The sequence below is a fragment of the Nelumbo lutea genome, chromosome 5, assembly GCF_056320005.1.
Source record: "Nelumbo lutea isolate HS-2025 chromosome 5, American lotus-T2T, whole genome shotgun sequence".
NCBI lineage: Eukaryota > Viridiplantae > Streptophyta > Magnoliopsida > Proteales > Nelumbonaceae > Nelumbo > Nelumbo lutea.
In genome coordinates, this window is record NC_142688.1 from 1054351 (window position 1) to 1073302 (window position 18952).

At 32.0% G+C, this 18952-nt stretch overlaps 1 protein-coding gene across 3 annotated transcripts; it reads left to right on the top strand.

Annotated features, from left to right (window-relative positions):
- Positions 1-766: 766 nt before the first annotated feature.
- LOC148849721 (monosaccharide-sensing protein 2-like) lies at positions 767-9275 on the top strand. Of its 3 annotated transcripts, none has more exons than XM_088944974.1 (6): positions 767-904; positions 2610-2730; positions 3000-3566; positions 5803-6755; positions 7844-8031; positions 8396-9275. In XM_088944974.1, exons 2-6 carry the CDS (start codon positions 2652-2654, stop codon positions 8835-8837), a joined length of 2229 nt encoding a protein of 742 aa, XP_088801100.1. In that variant the 5' UTR covers positions 767-904; positions 2610-2651; the 3' UTR covers positions 8838-9275. The 3 variants fall into 3 exon arrangements, with proteins under 3 accessions (XP_088801100.1, XP_088801099.1, XP_088801101.1); XM_088944973.1 differs by having other exon boundaries at positions 770-2271; XM_088944975.1 differs by having other exon boundaries at positions 817-2271; positions 8751-9275.
- The last annotated feature ends 9677 nt before the right edge of the window (positions 9276-18952 follow it).

Consider the following 18952-nt stretch of genomic DNA (forward strand, 5'->3'; position numbering starts at 1 on the left):
GATTACATGTGTGTGAAGATAGGCCACGATCACAATCCTAAAGGCTTGGACCCAAGCCCAATTGGAGTTTGAATCCAATGCATGCCTGCCAGGCTTTAATGGGTGTTATATATCATTTTAAAATTATTACATAATCAGAAAAGCTAAAAAAATTTATTCTTGAATTATGTATTTTTGTTTTGAAAGATAAGAATAAGTTATTTTGTTTTAAAAAAGAATTGTATTTTTGAAACCATCAAAATAATGCTTTTTAAAATAAAAACAAAATTTATAATATACATGCTATACGATTTATAAAACATGTTTTTTAAATCTAAAATTCAAAAACATGTTTTTGATTTTAGCTTTAAAAATTTAAAAAAAAAATGTACAACCACAAACATATTTTTTATATTTATTTATATTTAAGGAACCAAATTATAGTTTTGTTTTGTTTTTCAATCTTAATGAAAAACAATATACAAATCACGCTGGAGGAGGAGAACAGCCCCAGAAATGTACATTTGTCCAAGCTGTTTTTGTCGCGTAGTGGTGGAGGATCCAATCACGGTCACGGCGAGGGCAGTTCCTCATGGAATCTTTTTTTCCTTTTAACGAACATTTTCGACGTTTTTTGGTTAAGAAGGAACGAAAATCGCGGATTATTAGACTTTAAATGCCTATGTAATAATGCATTTGTTATTTTTATTATTACGCTGTTGTCATTTTTATTAAATTAAATACTATTTCCCGCTTTTTTTCATAAATATTTGTACAGACACGTCTAGACAAAGACAGACAGTCTCTCACACACACACTCTCTCTTGTAATATTTCGGTCCATATAAAAAAGGGAACAGAGCAGCTTATTAACCTAAGCGCAGGCACGTTCCTCGTCCGGAGCTTATGGTTGTGGTTTGCAAGTGGTAAGGCAATCTGCTCCTCCATCTAACCGCCCTTTGACAGGTAGATACGCTCAAGAAAAGGAACAAAACAAAGCGAATTAGGGTTTCTAAACATCTTCCAACTGTTGAATCTCCAACAGTTAGTGAATCACTTGGCTTTTCTTTTTTCTTTTTTCCCCATTCGATTTTACAGACTTCCGTTTTCTCTCTCCTTATTTACTGGTCTTGCAAAGATTCCAGTGATTTAAGGTATTTTCTGGTTAGGGAATCTATGATTTTACAGATCTAATAAGCAATTACCGGTGGAATTCTCAACTACTTATATTACTGGTTCGAGGCGATTTAATCGGATAGAATGACGGAAAACTCCAAATAGTGGACTGGGAGTAGAGTTTCCCTTGTTATAATAGAAAATACACGATTTCACCAATCTTTGGCTCCATCAAGTAGAAGAGAAGAAGAAGGAGGTTTTGTCGACTACGAAAGGTAGACGTCGGAAGATTCTCGAGAAGTACAATATCTTTTTTAACTGGTTCGACTGGAAAAAAATTAGTGACATCGGGACTGATCGTAAGTGGATGATTACTGGGCTGTAGCCTCGGTTATCTGAGATCCGTAATCATTTCCATTTCAGAAGCTTGAGCTTCTATCGAATTTTCTCGTTTTTCCTTTATTTTTCTTCCTTTTTCAATCTCGGAAGCAGTACATGCCTTACGATTTCGCTTTCATTCTAGAAAAGGAAACCAGAGGCCCAAAGTTATTGATGCAGTTGTCAGCTCATATTCTTAGGGATTAGCATCGGTTTCGACTAAAATCCTTTGAACTTTTCTCAGTTACATAATATAGAGTTGCCTCAGTGAGCCTTTCGATTGATAAATTATTCAGCATAAGATCTCTAGTCGGTGTTCTAGCAGTAAACTCTATTTACTAGACGTCTCTCTAGTTTCCAGGCTAGGAATTGATAGATTCACGAGGTGACTCTGAACCCGGGCCATCTCTTGACGTCCTTAAGCAAGTATTATTGATTCTGGTGATTATTGGCGGTTTCGAGCATTGCAGATGAACTTTAACTGCAATCCTGAACTAAAGCGAGGATCTGCAGAGTGAGGGGTCGTTAGAAAAGCATACGTCTGTTGTTTTCGGTTTTTCACGAACTTCTGATTCAGTAGAGTTTTGTCTGGATATGAAGATCCCCTCAAACAGCGAGCTTGCCGTATCGATTTGTGTGTGCAGCGACGTAAAGATTTCTTCGCATCTACTCTATACTTCTGATCTTGTTCGGATTCTTTAGCTTTTCAATGACATTTGCTGGGTTTCTTGTTCGAATTCACTGTCCCTGATCCTGAAGCTCTAAAAGGACTTCACTTTACCTCTCAAAGAGGACTTAGGTACGTGTTATTGGTGTAGATAGTGTTTTGAGGTAACTTGCAAAATGCAAACCCTAGATGTGCTCTGAGCTTTGTTGTATTTGTTGGTATCGATGTCTGCTTCGTTCTCTTTAGATATTCTCACCAGATTACTTTCATTGATATTCTGGAATTAATCCATAGTCAATTTTTTTTTTTTTGTCAACATGTTGACCGTTTGTTCAACTGCGTGGACAGGGGGAGGAGGTCCCCTAATTTTTCATTCAGTGCTGGAACTGGAAGCTTACAGATTCTTTATTACTTGTTGGTCGGCTTATATTTCCTCTCTATTGTCTTTCATTTGTTCTATTTTCTTGCAGGTTAAGTCGGTTGGTGAATAGTAGCGCTCAATTACAGGAAAGATGAAAGGGGCCGTCTTTGTTGCTATAGCTGCTGCTGTTGGTAATCTGTTGCAGGGATGGGATAATGCAACAATTGCAGGTAAACTTTTTCATTACTCAATTGCTCTTTTGTTTGGAAAGTGGTGCTTCAAATCCAAAGTTTATGGATGCAGATTCAGAAATTGTGAGGTTTTGACTTATATCTTACCAATTTACATCTCATTATATTCTACATCTTTGAGGTTTTTTTTGCTTTTGTTTTTTTCCCCTTTTCTGTTTCTTCCTAGTTGTCAGGACTTATCTTCAATTCTTCATACTGTACCATTAAATGCTAGATATTAAATCTCATTTTTGAAAGAAATTCTGCAGGAGCTGTTCTTTACATAAAGAAGGAATTCCAATTGGAAAGTGAACCAACTATAGAAGGACTAATTGTAGCCATGTCTCTTATTGGAGCTACGATTATTACAACATGCTCTGGACCAGTATCAGATTGGCTTGGTCGGCGTCCAATGTTGATAATATCATCAGTTCTCTATTTTGTCAGTGGCTTGATAATGTTTTGGTCTCCTAATGTTTATATTCTACTCTTGGCAAGGCTTCTAGATGGATTTGGAATTGGTCTTGCAGTCACTCTTGTTCCTGTTTATATATCTGAGACTGCTCCATCAGAAATAAGGGGACTATTGAATACCCTTCCACAGTTCACTGGTTCTGGTGGAATGTTTTTGTCATATTGTATGGTGTTTGGCATGTCACTTACGGATTCACCAAGCTGGAGGTTGATGCTCGGGGTTCTTTCTATTCCTTCTGTAGTATACTTTGCATTGACCATATTTTTCTTGCCTGAGTCTCCACGGTGGCTAGTGAGTAAAGGAAGGATGCTTGAGGCAAAACGGGTTTTGCAAAAATTACGCGGCAGGGAAGATGTCTCAGGTTTGCTTTTTCTTTTTCTGGGTGCTGCTTTCTGTTACGTAGTTGATTATTTTGTGCAAGGCTCTAAATAATTCCTTTTCATGGTATCTTATATGATTATATGGATGCTTTAATTAAAATCTAGAATGTTTTGTATAAATAATATGGAATTAATATACATGTGGGGAATTTCCTATTCGTGTATATGATTGGATCTACATTGGTTACTGGCTTTTTTATTGGATCTACCATTCTAAGGGCCAGTGCTTGGTATGGTGGTAAAATCTCTGTCTGATACACTCAATGCTCAAATAAAAAAAAAAGAGTATCATGGTATGTTACACTTTGAACATATGCACCCATGTTAAATCTTAGTATTTGGTGTATCGAACCCCCTCTCCTGACTGATATGTATCACTACTTAAGCACAACATGCGGGTTTGAGTCTGAGAGTGATGACTTGAGGTTAGGTCTGCATCCAGCTCACTCCTCTGAAGACCTTTTATAGGTGAGAGTCGTGAGACTACATTGGGTTTATTAAAATTTGGTTTTTCTGATTTTGGCCTCCAAGGCATATTTATTTTTTATTTGAACAAATGCAAGAAAAATGCTTTATTACTTATGAAAGAATTCATTAGTTTTTTTTTTTTTTTTTAAATTTTCCCTACTTATTTCTTTTCCCTGTTTAAACCTGATTACTTCATATTCCTTCCCCTTCCCTATCTAAGTCTCTTTAAAGTTTTCTATATTATTTGTATTTCTAAATATATTGAATTCTATCTGTCAAAACTGGAATAAAATTTTGAAAGTTAATGGAAACCTTGATGTTGGCTTATTTCAACACAGCTAAATTCAAAAGAATTGGTATATTCTTAGATTGTAAAGTAGATCTACAATAACTTTGCAGATGCTGCAATTAATGTGTTTAATTGTTATGTGCAAGAGATGTCATTCGCATCTTAGCAAGTGATCCATGTTGACCTTCGCCTTGATCATTTCTCTGATAGTTTGCACGCGTTCTCTTTTATGCACTTAATTCTCTTTGCTGTTGCAGAAGATAAGTAGAATAAATCATAAGTAAATGTTTTTGGGCTTGCTCATTTTGTAGCCATGTAAAATAATTATTTATGCAATTGGCCCTCTCTTATAACTTTAATTCTATGAATATACAGGACTTGTAGGTCTTCCATGTAGTTAGATTTGTAATTCATATAAATCTAAGCCCAAATCCTATCAAGGTCTTACTTTATATTACATGTTATAATTGTTATTTGTCAAGGCAACACAGCAACACAGCAAGACTAGCAATAGTGGGGCATCTTGCCTTCTAGCCATTGGCTTTTGACAAAGTGCACCTAGGCAATGCATAAATTCTACAATAGAGTATAATCAGCAAATTTCTGGGTTTCTAGTCAACAAGTTAAATAACCTTTTAAAAACAAGATTACAATTAGCATCACATATTTTAATTAATGGTGAGTTGAAGTCAATAAGCATGAAATTGTTAACAAAACAAAGAAATAAAGGAGTGATTGTGGCAATTCCCGGGTTGAGAAACAGATTGATACAAAAATATACCAATTACAATGAGAAAAATAGATATTCTAATCACCTAGGGAGCAAAGCACCTTTTCCGGTTGCATGCAAGGCACAAAGATAAAAACAAACATAAAAGCACCTATTGGTTGCATTTTATCTTCTCTCTTATTTGAAATATCTTACTGTTGGGGAATTTTCTCTTTAAATTTCCTTTCAGGATGCTATCAAAGGAGATTTGTAGATGATGCACTATTTGTCCTTATGGACTAGTATGCATATTAAGTTATACCAATAAAAAAGTATGTATATTAAATTGTCCATATATCATGATATCATAACTATGGTTTAAATGCATAAGATAACGTAGATAAGATTTACAAATAAGAAATATCCACCAGGAAATGTAATTGAGGGGATCCTCATTCTGAATTCTATGTTTATACCAATAATCACTAGAAAATCTCATGTTATAACCAAAACAATTTAAAAATTTGTGCTTTACAAATATTGATCCTACCATCTGTGGTCAGCTAGTTGCCCTTTCTATTCTATTCCCTATTACTGGTGTATTAATCTATACCAGGACATGTTAGAGATGTTATGTATTTTCCTTGTTTTTGAATGAAAATATTTATTACTTCTACTGCAGCTATTGTTTTCTTATTGAGAGCTTTACTAGCTATCATCATGGGGATTCTTAAGCTCCTTTAGTCTGCAGGTGAGATGGCTTTGCTGGTTGAAGGTCTTGGAGTTGGAGGTGAAACATCTATAGAAGAATACATTATAGGCCCTGCCAATGAGCTTGCTGATGACCAAGAACCAACTGCTGAAAAGAACCAGATTAAGTTATATGGGCCTGAAGAGGGGCTTTCCTGGATTGCCAGACCTGTCACTGGGCAAAGCACTCTTGGTCCAGTTTCCCGACATGGAAGTATGGAGAGCCGTCAGAGTGTGCCCCTTATGGACCCTATGGTCACCCTCTTTGGCAGTGTCCATGAAAAGCTTCCTGAGATGGGAAGCATGCGAAGCATGCTCTTCCCCAACTTTGGCAGCATGTTCAGTGTGGCAGAGCAACAGGGTAAAAATGAGCAGTGGGATGAGGAGAGTCTCCGGAGGGACGGTGAGGATTACACATCTGATGCAGCAGGGGATGATTCTGATGACAATTTGCAGAGTCCACTTCTCTCACGTCAGACAACAACTATGGAAGGGAAGGACATGGTTCCACCTCCTGCTTCACATGGTAGCATTTTGAGCATGAGACGAAATAGCAGTCTTATGCAGGGAGGGGAGCCAGTCAGTAGCATGGGTATCGGTGGTGGTTGGCAGTTGGCATGGAAGTGGTCTGAGAGGGAAGGCGAAGATGGAAAGAAGGAAGGGGGATTTAAGAGGATCTACTTGCATCAGGAGGGTGTCCCTGGATCTCGGCATGGGTCTCTTGTTTCACTTCCTGGCATTGATGCCCCTGTAGAAGGTGAGTTCATCCAGGCTGCTGCTCTAGTGAGCCAACCTGCTCTCTACTCTAAGGAGCTTATGGAACAGCATCCAGTTGGACCAGCAATGGTTCACCCATCTGAAACTGCTGCTAAAGGGCCAAGGTGGGGAGATCTTTTTGAGCCTGGTGTCAAGCATGCATTGCTTGTTGGTGTTTTGATTCAAATACTTCAACAGGTAAGGAACAGTTTCTACTGAAGTGTCCAGAGTTCCACTATTCTATTCATTCCCCCAGATGTTCAGGTTCACCTAGGATTAAAGGCTCTAGGTATGAAAATGCTATTTTTATCCAGCTGGGGCATTGTCTTCAGTATTTTTCATCATCATTGGCATATTTTAGTTTTTCTTCTGTTCTTATTTTGTTGCCTTTAATTGGAGTTGCTCTTTATTTTATGGAGTACAGGACAGATTTAAAGCCCAGGAATAAGCCTTATGCAAAGTTTTCCCATAATTTTAATGCTCTACATTAATGCAAAGTTTTCACACGCACACATGGTTTTACATGGAAGGTCCATCCACTTATAAATGATCTTGTTTTTAATGAAATAGCATAAGAATTGGTTGTGGTTAGGAAGTTTCTTATGGTGCTATCAAATGGTTTTGCCTGTTATCTTTTCTATTTTGCTTGGTTCAAACTCTATCCAGACTGAAGGAGAAGCTGAGTGTAAATTTCATTCTGAAACTATCTGACCTAGGGGTGTTCATTAGGTTGGTTTGGTTCGGAAATAGAACCTAACCAACATTTTGGTTAGGCCACTTTCATGAACCGAACTGAATTAGACTTGAAACCGAACCAAACCAAGCTGAAGTTAAATTGGTCCGGTTTGGTTAGTTAAAATATAAATGTATTTTATATTTATATTAGTAATTATTATTAAAATATATCAATATTTATAATTAAAATACGTATATGTTAATATTAGTATTAATATTTATAATTAAAATATAAGTATATGTATTTATTTTGGTTAATTTGTTTTTTGGTTCAGTTTGGTTGAATTTTTTCTCAAACCAAACTGAAAACCGAAGTAACCAAACCGAATTGGCTTATTCAGTTTGGTTCAGTTCGGTTTTGGTTTTATTACCAAATAACACCCCTAATCAGACCTAGAGTTATAAATGAAATTCAGTTACTTTCACTTTTGCTTTGTTTTGTTGTAGTGAGGTTGCACAAAGTGATTGTTTTATGTATTTCTTTCTCTTTTTCTTTTTATTGTTATTTTTTTCTTATATTCTTATTATCTCTATGTTTATCATATGTGCAGTTTGCTGGCATAAATGGAGTTTTATACTACACACCTCAGATTCTTGAACAGGCAGGAGTCGAAGTGCTCCTTGCAAACATGGGTATTGGTTCTGACTCTGCCTCTATCCTTATTAGTGCAGTAACTACTCTCTTGATGCTTCCTTGCATTGCTGTCGCAATGAGGCTCATGGATATTTCTGGTAGAAGGTAATTTATACTTTACTTTTCTGTTTTCCTTTCCTTTTTTTTTTTTTTTTAACTTCTCCTTGGTTTAACCAGAACTCCTTTTTGAAATGCCCAATATGTCATTTATTTTTTGGGTTTCTCTTAGTGTCTTCTGGTTGATCTTTTGTTTTTGATATTCCAAGAGTATATGAGCCTGTTTAAAATCCTTGCCTTTTCACATAAAAGCCTGTTAAGATATAGAAATTATAGTTGATACTTGTTGGTTGTGGAAAAGCTTATATGGATACAAGTACTTGCTGGATTCACATGATGCTTTATATAAATGTTAAAAACATGATCAAGCAATCTGCTGGATCATATTGATTACTCATACCCTTTCTTGCAGGCGTCTGCTACTCACCACAATCCCTATCCTGATAGTCTCCCTTGTGGTTCTAGTCGTTAGCAATATTGTGACCATGAACAGTGTCGTTCATGCCATACTCTCAACCATAAGTGTGGTGGTCTACTTCTGTTGCTTCGTCACAGGTTTTGGGCCAATTCCCAATATACTCTGCTCAGAGATATTCCCCACACGGGTCCGTGGGGTCTGCATAGCCATCTGTGCCCTTGTATTTTGGATTGGGGATATCATTGTCACATATACACTCCCTGTGATGCTTACCTCCATAGGCCTTGCTGGTGTTTTTGGAATCTATGCTGTTGTATGTTGCATCTCATGGGTGTTTGTCTTCTTGAAGGTTCCTGAAACCAAGGGCATGCCCCTTGAAGTTATTACAGAGTTCTTTGCAGTTGGTGCAAGGCAGGCTGCTGCCAAGAATGACTGACTTGCTCATGAAGAGATTTCGAAATTTCCATTCGTCAGTTCAAAGGCATTATGAGCTACTCCATCATATCAGTTTCAGTTATAATGCCAATGGTATCTGGAGTTGAAGAAGTATGGGAGATGATTTTAGTTATTTTAATCTGAAAAAAGAGAGGTGAGCATCAAAAGCTGGAAATTATGAGATAAGCGGTTGGTGTATTAGAGTTGGGTTTTTCTTTTCTACCTCATCGAGGTGTTTAAAAGTAGAAAACTTGATTTCTTCAATTCAAATTTCCTCCTTTTGTCTAAATCGTCATTTAAAATTTTTATCAAATGAGCTGCCAAATTATTTGTGTTTCTATGTATATGAGGAATGCTATTACTGTCGTTAATAGATGTAGTCATGTAGACATGTATTCTCAGTTTCTCACCATCATATGAGGAATGCTAAATTATTGGATCGCGTGTGACTTCACCAGGACGGTGGAAGTAGAAGCTTTGATTGTTGAATTTAATCTCATATAATAGGTAAGAGTGATGTAATCGTATGTCTTGATGGTTGACAGAAGGCCTTTTTGCTATACTGTTTTCTGGATGTCGTGTATCCTGCCTGACCTCTGGCTCTGCATGGTTTTCACTGGTTCTGGTGCCCTCAACACCTTATTTATTTGTTACTTGTTAGAGACTTGGGGAGCAATAATCTTAGCGTGGAATAAAGATTTTAGCTAATTTGCTTATAAAAGGATTCAGTTTTGACAGCCCAACAAGAAAAAATTTGTACATCGTGAAGAAGGTACCCAATTATTGAAGATATTCAAAGCCTAGAGTCGAGACGGCAACTTCCAGTTTGAAGTTATGCACAAGTATTGAAAAGGAAATCAAGCGGCGTAAAGCATTTGATTTATTTATGTAAATAATAAATATGATGTTTTTTGTTGTAAATTAAAGCAGTAATTTAATAATTTATAAAAATATATAATCTTTGTCATCAGATCTATTATAATTTTTAAGATACATATCATTAACAAAGTCATAGATTTGAAATCTAAAAGGTCTATAATTAATGGGGTATAAAAATTGATTAATTGCACAATCAGCACAAGTAATGAAAAGTGGGATTTGGTGGGCTCAATGGCACAATCGAGTATGGCTTTAAGAGATATCAGTCAATACAGACCAATAATATCAGTTGATACCAACTGATACATGCATATGGGCACGGGAGGAATGATGTCAAAGTAGACCATTCAATCTATCCCATACCCACACCTAGGTCGCCTTGGATGTTATGTATAGTTAAAAGCAATGTTTTAAAAACTGACCCGGAGGCTGAATGATTTTTGCCTCCGGGTTGCAGGTCACCGGTTTGATTGAATGATCTAGATCGTTTCATGTCATATATATATATATACTATTAATAAATAATGTATAAATATAATTTAGATATATTATATGTATTTTTTATATTTAATTTATATTTTTAATTTAGTTTTATTTTTTTATTTATAAAAAATATTAAAAATTGTAATTTGAGGCTGAAAATGTTTTTTTCCTGAAAATAGCGGGGCAAGGTGCCTACAGATCCTTGGGATGCATAGATCTTGAAAAGTTATCCAAAATAATAAAAAAAAAACACCAATCAGACATTGGAGTGCAAAGTTATGGCCTTTGAAATTTTGCATACACTGAGTGTGCAACCCTCAACCCAGTGATTGGGTCAAATGGGTCAATGGTTGAACCAATCCAATCGAATGGCTCTTAACCAAAACACTGGTTAAAAGGAGTCGGATCTGCTCACATTGATCTTACAGTATGTACTAGCCACACGTTGGAAACATCTCCCGTAGGGGTGCAAATGGATCTGATCCTATTTGGTGGAATTCGGATCACCCTCCTATACAATCCGATGTATATTATATATTTATAAATATAAATATATAATGCACATATACGTTATTTATTTATTTATAAATATATTATTAATATTATATTTTTATAAATTTGTTATATTATTTATTTTTTATAAGAAACATGTATATATATGATGAAAATAATTAAAAAATACTTGTATTTTTTGTTTTTACTCTTTATTTAAATAAGTATATTTTATTTTTCTTTTAATAATTTAATACTTTTTAAAGAAAACAAGTAGGATCGGATCAGATCCGAAGATCCGACTAACCGATAGGATTTGAAGTGGGATTCAAGGAGTAAATATAATAAATAAAAACCCATTGAAGGTAATGTCTATTAACAAAAACAATCAAATTTCTAAGCTTTCTAACACCACAAACCCAAGAACTATAAGCTTTCTAAAGTTCAAAATGGTATAGAAAAAAGAATCATCCAAACCAAGGTTTTTAAAACTAGACCAGACAGGGAACCGTTATGGGTTCGGTTCCCAGGTTGAACGTTCCAACTGTCTGGCCCGAATGGATTGTTCGCTCTGACAAAAAAATAATAATAATAATAATAAATAAAAATAGCAAAAAATTATTGTTCAAGTCAATGGTTCAACAGTTCAATCGTTCAGATCAATGGTTCATTGACAAAATTAACGGTTTTTGGCCAAAAGACGGTTACAGAATCAGTCACCTGAGTGGTTCTTGGTTTTTCCAGTCCAACCATCCAGTCCGTTCCATTTTTGAAAATACTGATCCAACACTTTTTTTTTTTAGCTTATTGGCTTCAGCTTTGACTCCTATAAAGAGTGAAAGGAACAAATCTATTTGATTCCCTACATTCAGGGTTGGAGCTAGGACTTTCTCTTGAAGGGGGCAAAAATTAGTAAACATGGATAAAGGGGGCCAAAATATAGGTGAAAGTTATATGAATATGGTATTGTGGGGATTTTGAAGGCATGGAGGGAGCACCCCCTAGCTCAGCCCCTGCCAACATTAGACTGTTTGGTGTTTTCCATTTATACCTCTTCTAAAAGAACGTTGGTTTTTTGAAAATATATTGCCTGCACTCGTCTGTCTCTTTGACCTTCCTTTGAAAATAAGTGCTACCAATAAGCCAAATTGCAAAGCTTTTGGAGGTACTAAATCCTTTTCTTCTTTCTTTAAATGTTTTCTGGTTTGGGGATCTTTTTTTAACACTAGAAACAAGTAATTTCTTTGAATAAGCTGCTTGTTGGGTGATTCATATGCTCACAGCTTATCTTTCTTAAGCATGTAACGTGCAAATTTCAGTCTAAATAAGCTGCTTATTGGGTGTGGGTCCAGCCCATATGAAGGGCCCACCCCACCTTTTCTTACTCCCAAAAAGGCTCCCACTTTTTTTTTTTTTTTTTTTGATTTGGTGTGCTTCCATTTCTTAATCACTTAATTGAAAAAAAGAAGAAGAAAAATAGAGGGAATCCAGGGTTTTTCTGAGTTTTGAGTTTTGTAAAGAAAAGAAAAAAGAGTTTGTTTTTATTCCATTCAAGATTAAGTTCGGATGTAATTTCAATCCCATTCTTAATGTTATTAAATTCTGTTCAAGGAGACAAGAATCTCACTCTAGTTCAGATAGGTTGTCAGTTTGTCACTTCCTTTCTTTTTAGTTTCATATTTACAATATCTTGGTGAGATCCAAACCGTTGTTTTTGTTGAATCTACCTTACACTTGGTGATGTTAATGTTGTATTTATAAGCCATGGATGATTTCCTTGATGTTTATAAACCTCTAGTTACAACTAAAGGGATTGTTGTATCTATTAATTTCTGAATTAGTGAAAGACTTTTATGAACCATAAGTCCCGTGGTTTTCTTCCAATTTTGAGGTTTTTCATGTAAAATTTCTAACATGCTATTGTGTGATGATTGTTATTTGTATTTTCTATTACTTGATTGAATTATCTATTTATTATCATTATTATTGACAAAAACTTGAGGAAAATTTTTTTATTGTCATAAAATTGCTTTTTAACACACTTTTCAACCACTAGTGTATCTTTCCCAACACTGCTTTGGTTATTCAATCGGGTTAGGAGGAAGAATGGAGAGGGTGAGATTGATATAGTTTATTGTTTAAAAAGAAAACTTCTTTGCATATGCTAACGGGATGATTCCTAGCATCACACGAGAGAAAGAAACCAACTCGAGTAGGTTACAGTTGGTGGAATTTGATCCATTGTTAGTTTACTTCCAAATACTTGCTTTGCATACTCCTTCGTTCCATCACTTCCATCCATCAAAATCTTCATCGTGTGAGATGGTCTTCCTCCGCCTTCACCGGACCTTCGCCGGATGTTTACAAGTACTGTTCGGGTCAGTGTCAAGGGAAAAAAAAATCTCAATTCGCGGGCGGGGGTCTAAATACATTTATGAAATCAATAAAACAATTTTGAAGGGTACTAACCTCTAAAAAGGCCTAGAAAATAAATGTGGATGGCAGGGCAGGTCATCACTCACGCGTCTAGGCGTGTCTGTGTGTCTGGTGTTATCATTCGGGATTCCACTGCTGCTTTTTGGGTAAAAGCTTTATGGGGATGTAAATTGGATTAAATTTTAATCAAGTAATAACGGGACTGTGCCATGTTTGGGAAGTGAAAGTTAAAGAATAGAATGGGTCATTTATTAAAATATTCCTTATAATTTCATAGATTTATTAAAATCTATCCTATATTTAGTATTTTACTAAAAGACTACTTATAATTTGTAATGGATTTAATCAATCATCCATTAGATGATAGTGAAAAATGACAGTGTTGACCCAAATTCTCATTTAAATAAATTTAATCAAAATAAAATAAAAATAAAAATATCATTTTTGTTCTTAATAAGACACGGACAACTACTCTATTAGTTATATTTGGTCAATTTTGTTTTATGTACAAAAAAGTATAAGGGTATTTTTGGAATAAAAAATCATTGGCCTAATGATAAAACAAACATTCTTTTATGAAAGGTTGATTAAGTAAATAAGTTGTAAAATATATGGGATGTTTTAGTAAAATGAAAACTATAAGGTGCATTCTAGTAAATGACCCTAATAGAAATACATAAGAGTATACAATATATTTATATTTTCAAATTTTCAAATAATTAATAATTATTCATATTTTATATACTACTATTAATACATTTTTTATAATACAAAAATAACAATAATTAATTTCAGTTAGGTTTATTCATCAAATTGATGAAACTAACCAACCCGATCAACTCGACCTGAGTTGGTTGGTTTTCTAGTATTTTAGGTTGGCTTTGATTCAAAAAATTTCCTAATTCGACCAAGTTAGACCAGTTTCGCTTTATCTATTTGTAAACCGACCAAAATCGAATGACTTAACCATGGATATATATATTAATATTTTATATTTTAAATATAATTTTTAATATGAAAAAATAGGAAATTTCCCATATTTCTTAGTCTAAAATGTTTTATATCATAAATCTAATTTTTTAATAATTGCACTATAACTTATAAAATTAAATTTAAATCTTGAGTTTAAATCTTTTGAACCAATTGACCAAACCAAAAAAATTGACCCAAATCGATACACCTTGAATGGGTCGATTTTCACAAAAAGGTAAGTCGGTTTCAACTTACCAACTCCCCAATCTGACTAGGTCAATTTGGTTGGCCAAATAGCATATGATCGAACTAAACTAACTTATGAACACTCATAATTTCAGCTAAATTAATAGTCTCATCTCTAATAAATAACAATAGTTTAATCTCCAATAATTATTGATAATGAAAAATACAATACTTACAAAAATATATTAACTTAGTCAATAAATAGTATAATCTCAAATAATAGTTTAATCTCTAATAAATATTAATGAATAAGTTATAATAAAAAGACAATAAATATAATAAGTACAATAAATTAAATTTAAAAATTTCAATAATAGTAGTTTAATCTCTAATAATTATTTAAAGTTTTCTGCTAAATAAAAAAATATAATAAATTTATACATAACCATTGAAAATACATTTATCATAAAAACAATAAATAATTACTGAAACACAATAAATACTAATTTTAGTATATATATAATTATATAATAAATGTAGATTAAGAGTTTAAAATTATTATTAATAAATATTATTTTTTAAAAGTTATTTTCATGAATTATTACTTGATATAAGTGAAGTTAGTTATTTACAATATTATGTAAAAATATTAAATTATTATTAATTTCAATATTATATTATAATTATTTTTCTACTTTTCAGAATTTTTAAATTTATTACATAATTTCTTTATTTAAATCTAGTTATGTTAAATATTTTGTTATTTAAATACTTAAGTAATATGTAAAATATTTAAATTTTAAAATATTAATTGTTTATTGAATTTAATTATCCATAAAATCATAATTTGTACTATTGTTACATAATTTCACTGTTAATTTTATAACATATTAAATTGCTTCTAATTTCAATATTATGTTATAATTGTTTTTCTACTTTGATGATTTTTTTTTAATTTATTACATAATTTCGTTATTTTAACTATTTAAAATCTAGTTATGGTAAATATTTAGTTATTTAAATATTTAAATAATCTATAAAACGTTTAAAATTTTTTGTTATTTGAATTTTATTTATTTAAAGCTATTACATATTATTAAATATTTGAAGAGCATTTAAATTGATAATCCAGAAAAAAAACATAATTTAAATTTTTAGTACATAATTTTGTGATATATTTTATAAAAATATAAAATTACTTTTTGTGTTTATAATAAGTATTTTGAAGTTATTATATAGTTTTGTTAGAATATTTAAGTAATTCTTAAATTTTTAATCCAAGCTTTCTTTAGATAGATATATATAAAAAGTAGGGGAAGGATAAATAGGAATTATAGATAATTTAGGAGAGAAACTCTCTACTAAATTGGAGATAAGTTTGGAGATAAATAGGAAATAGAGATAATTTTGGAGAAAGTGGGAGATGTAGTTTAGGAGAAACTTTAGGAGAAGAGATTATTTAGGTTATCGGTAAAGTGCATCTCATTGGTTATTTCAAAAAATGGCATGGAATAAAAGAATAAAAAATTCAAAAAAAGAGAAAATTTCTTCCCTGCCTTGTTTTAATATATACTAGTGAATGAGCCCGTACTAAGTATGAGAAATCAGTAATGTTTATTTTATATTTGTTAATATTGTAAATAATTATTAAATTTAAAAAAAAAATATTTATTTCAAAAAATAGCTTTTCAATAGTTATTAGAATATAGATAGTTTTCTTTTGTTAGGATACTTAGAGGGTCAATGATTAAATGAGATTGATAGAATGTAGGTAAAAGTGGTTGTGGATAACCATTTTTGCATTTTTTGCATTTTTTAGGAATTGATTGAAAATGGTGGTAATGGGTTGTGAGCTTTAGCGGCAACTTCTCAAAAAATGGCATGTGTCTAGCTTTACAGAAAATTGAAAAGGCCATGTGTCTGAATGGTAGTGGGTTGTGGCCTTTAGCAAGAATTTCTTATAAATTGTCATGTGTCTAGGTTTCTAGAAGATGAGAAGGCAACTTATCTAAATGGTAAGTGGGCTTTAACAATAACTTTTCAAAAAAAATGTCGTGTTTAAATTTGAAAATGCCACGTGTCTTAATAGTGGGGGATTATTGCCTGAAAGTCTTCCTTTAATATATATATATATATATATATATATATATAAGTTATCATTTTTCAGATTTTAACTTTTTTCTTGGAATATATACAATAATTACTAACATAATAATTAACTTTTACAGTAATTACATTAATTTATAAAAAAATGTGAAAATTTGAAAAGTCTAACTTATTGTAGATAATTATTTTTAGGGAAATTGTCTAAAACTCACCATGAGTTTTCAGCATTTCCCTTAAACTCACTACAACTTTTCAAAATGTCTAAAACTCACCATGTCAGTAAGTTTTTATTTTCCAAAACTCACCTTTCGTTAGTGCACCGTTAATGCTTCTTAACAAAGGTGTCTATGTCAGCATAAATAACAAATTTCATGACCAAATTATCCTTGAATGGCGATTTAGAGGAAAAATGGTCTTTTTAGTTTTCAACTTTATTGTTTTTTTTTTGCATTTTTAGTATTTTGTTATGATTTCCAATGTTTTTTATAATTTCTGTTTTTTTTTACATTTTATATTACAATCTATAAATTTTCCTGTATTTTTTGTTATTTATTTGTAATTTCCATGCTTTTTTGTAATTTTTGGTGTTTTTTCTACAATTTTTTTTCTTATTTCATTTTTCAATTTCTATAGTTTCTATAATTTGAAAATAATTTTTGAAATTTTTCTTTTTTTTTCATGTCTAAATATTAAAATGATAATATATTAACACCCGTTAATTTATTTTGTATATATTTTATAGTTAAGGTTAAAATGGTAATATATTAACACCCGTTAGTCTGCTTAATGTCAAGTTAGTGACATGGTGAGTTTTAGACATTTTGAAAAGTTGTGGTGAGTTTACAAGAAATGCTGAAAACTCATCGTGAGTTTTGGACAATTTCCTTAATAATAATAACCAAAATTTCAATATTTATAAACATTTAGAATAAATAATTATTATTGAATATTTACTTTTTATACTTATTTTCAGTAATAATAATATTAATTATTATATTGAATAATTAAATATTATAATATTATAATATTGAATATTTGCTACAATAAGTCTGAATTTATAATATTACTGAAAATATTATCATTTTCAGTAATAAAATATTATTACTTAATTTAATAGTTACTTAATTTAAAATATTACGTTAGTAATTATTTTCAGTATTTAGTAAAAATAAGGGAAGTTGTCCAAAACTCACCATGAGTTTTCAGCATTTCTCTTAAACTCACCACAACTTTTCAAAATGTCTAAAACTCACCATGTCACTAACTTGACATTAAACAGACTAACGGGTGTTAATATATTACCATTTTAACCTTAAATTCAAAAATTATTTTCAAATTATAGAAACTATAGAAATTGAAAAACGAAATCAGAAAATAAAAATTGTAGAAAAAACCCCAAAAATTATAGAAAAACACAGAAATTACAAATAAATAACAAAAAATACAGAAAATTTTATAGATTGTAGAAAATATAAAAATGTAAAAAAACAAATTAGAAAAAACATTGGAAATTATAACAAAATACTAAAAATGCAAAAAAAAAAAGAAAATTGAAAACTGAAAAGGACCATTTTTCCTCTAACTTGCCATTCAAGGGTAATTTGGTCATGAAAATTGTTATTTATGCTGACATGGACACCTCCGTTAAGAAGCATTAATGATGCATTAAGGGAAAGTGAGTTTTGGAAAATAAAAATTTATTGACATTGTGAGTTTTAGACATTTTAAAAAGTCGTGGTGAGTTTAAGGGAAATGCTGAAAACTCATGATGAGTTTTAGACAATTTCCCTTATTATTAATAAGTGATGATTATTTATTAAGTAATATAATTAATAGTTATTTAGTTGTTAATTAATAATTAATAATTAGTTAACTTAGTTAAATACGTTAATTAATTGTTAATGTAATTAATTAACAATTAATAAAACCGGTGTAGATTGGTTTTAAATATCATTCATTAATAATTAATGATCAATTATTAATTAAAGTAATTAATATTAAATTATTATTAATTATCATTTTATGTAGTCATCTACATCAGTTCAAGAAGTCTAAACTGGGCTGGTTTAATAATGGGTTGGATCTATGTAAGAATGCACATAATCCAACCCGAATAGATGAACAGTGGTATTCGATACAGTCGACGTTAACCCACCGTGGAGTGAGTTCTACGGCTGGCCTTTCTGTCCCATTCAGGCCAAAAACATGTCGGAAAAGTCTTCGACGACTGTAGACAGTGAATGACTGTAAAAGTTGTAAAAAACGGTGAGAAAATGGAAAAAAAAGACCGGCACCATATGAAACTAAATACAGTGGCAGGAAAACCAAACTTGGGGTGAGTTTTTGCATCCATTTCACTCACAAAATACGTGGGAGAACGTCTACAGTGGAACTGGGAATCTGAGAACGAAAATATTCTATTTTTGGAATGATATTTATGGGTTTCTGAAAACATGAAATTGCAAATCGACAAATCCATCTTAAAGAGAACGTCTTGAAATTTTGAGATTTTTAAGCTATAAATCAATGAATTTAACTTAAATAAAGCATTCATCAACACAA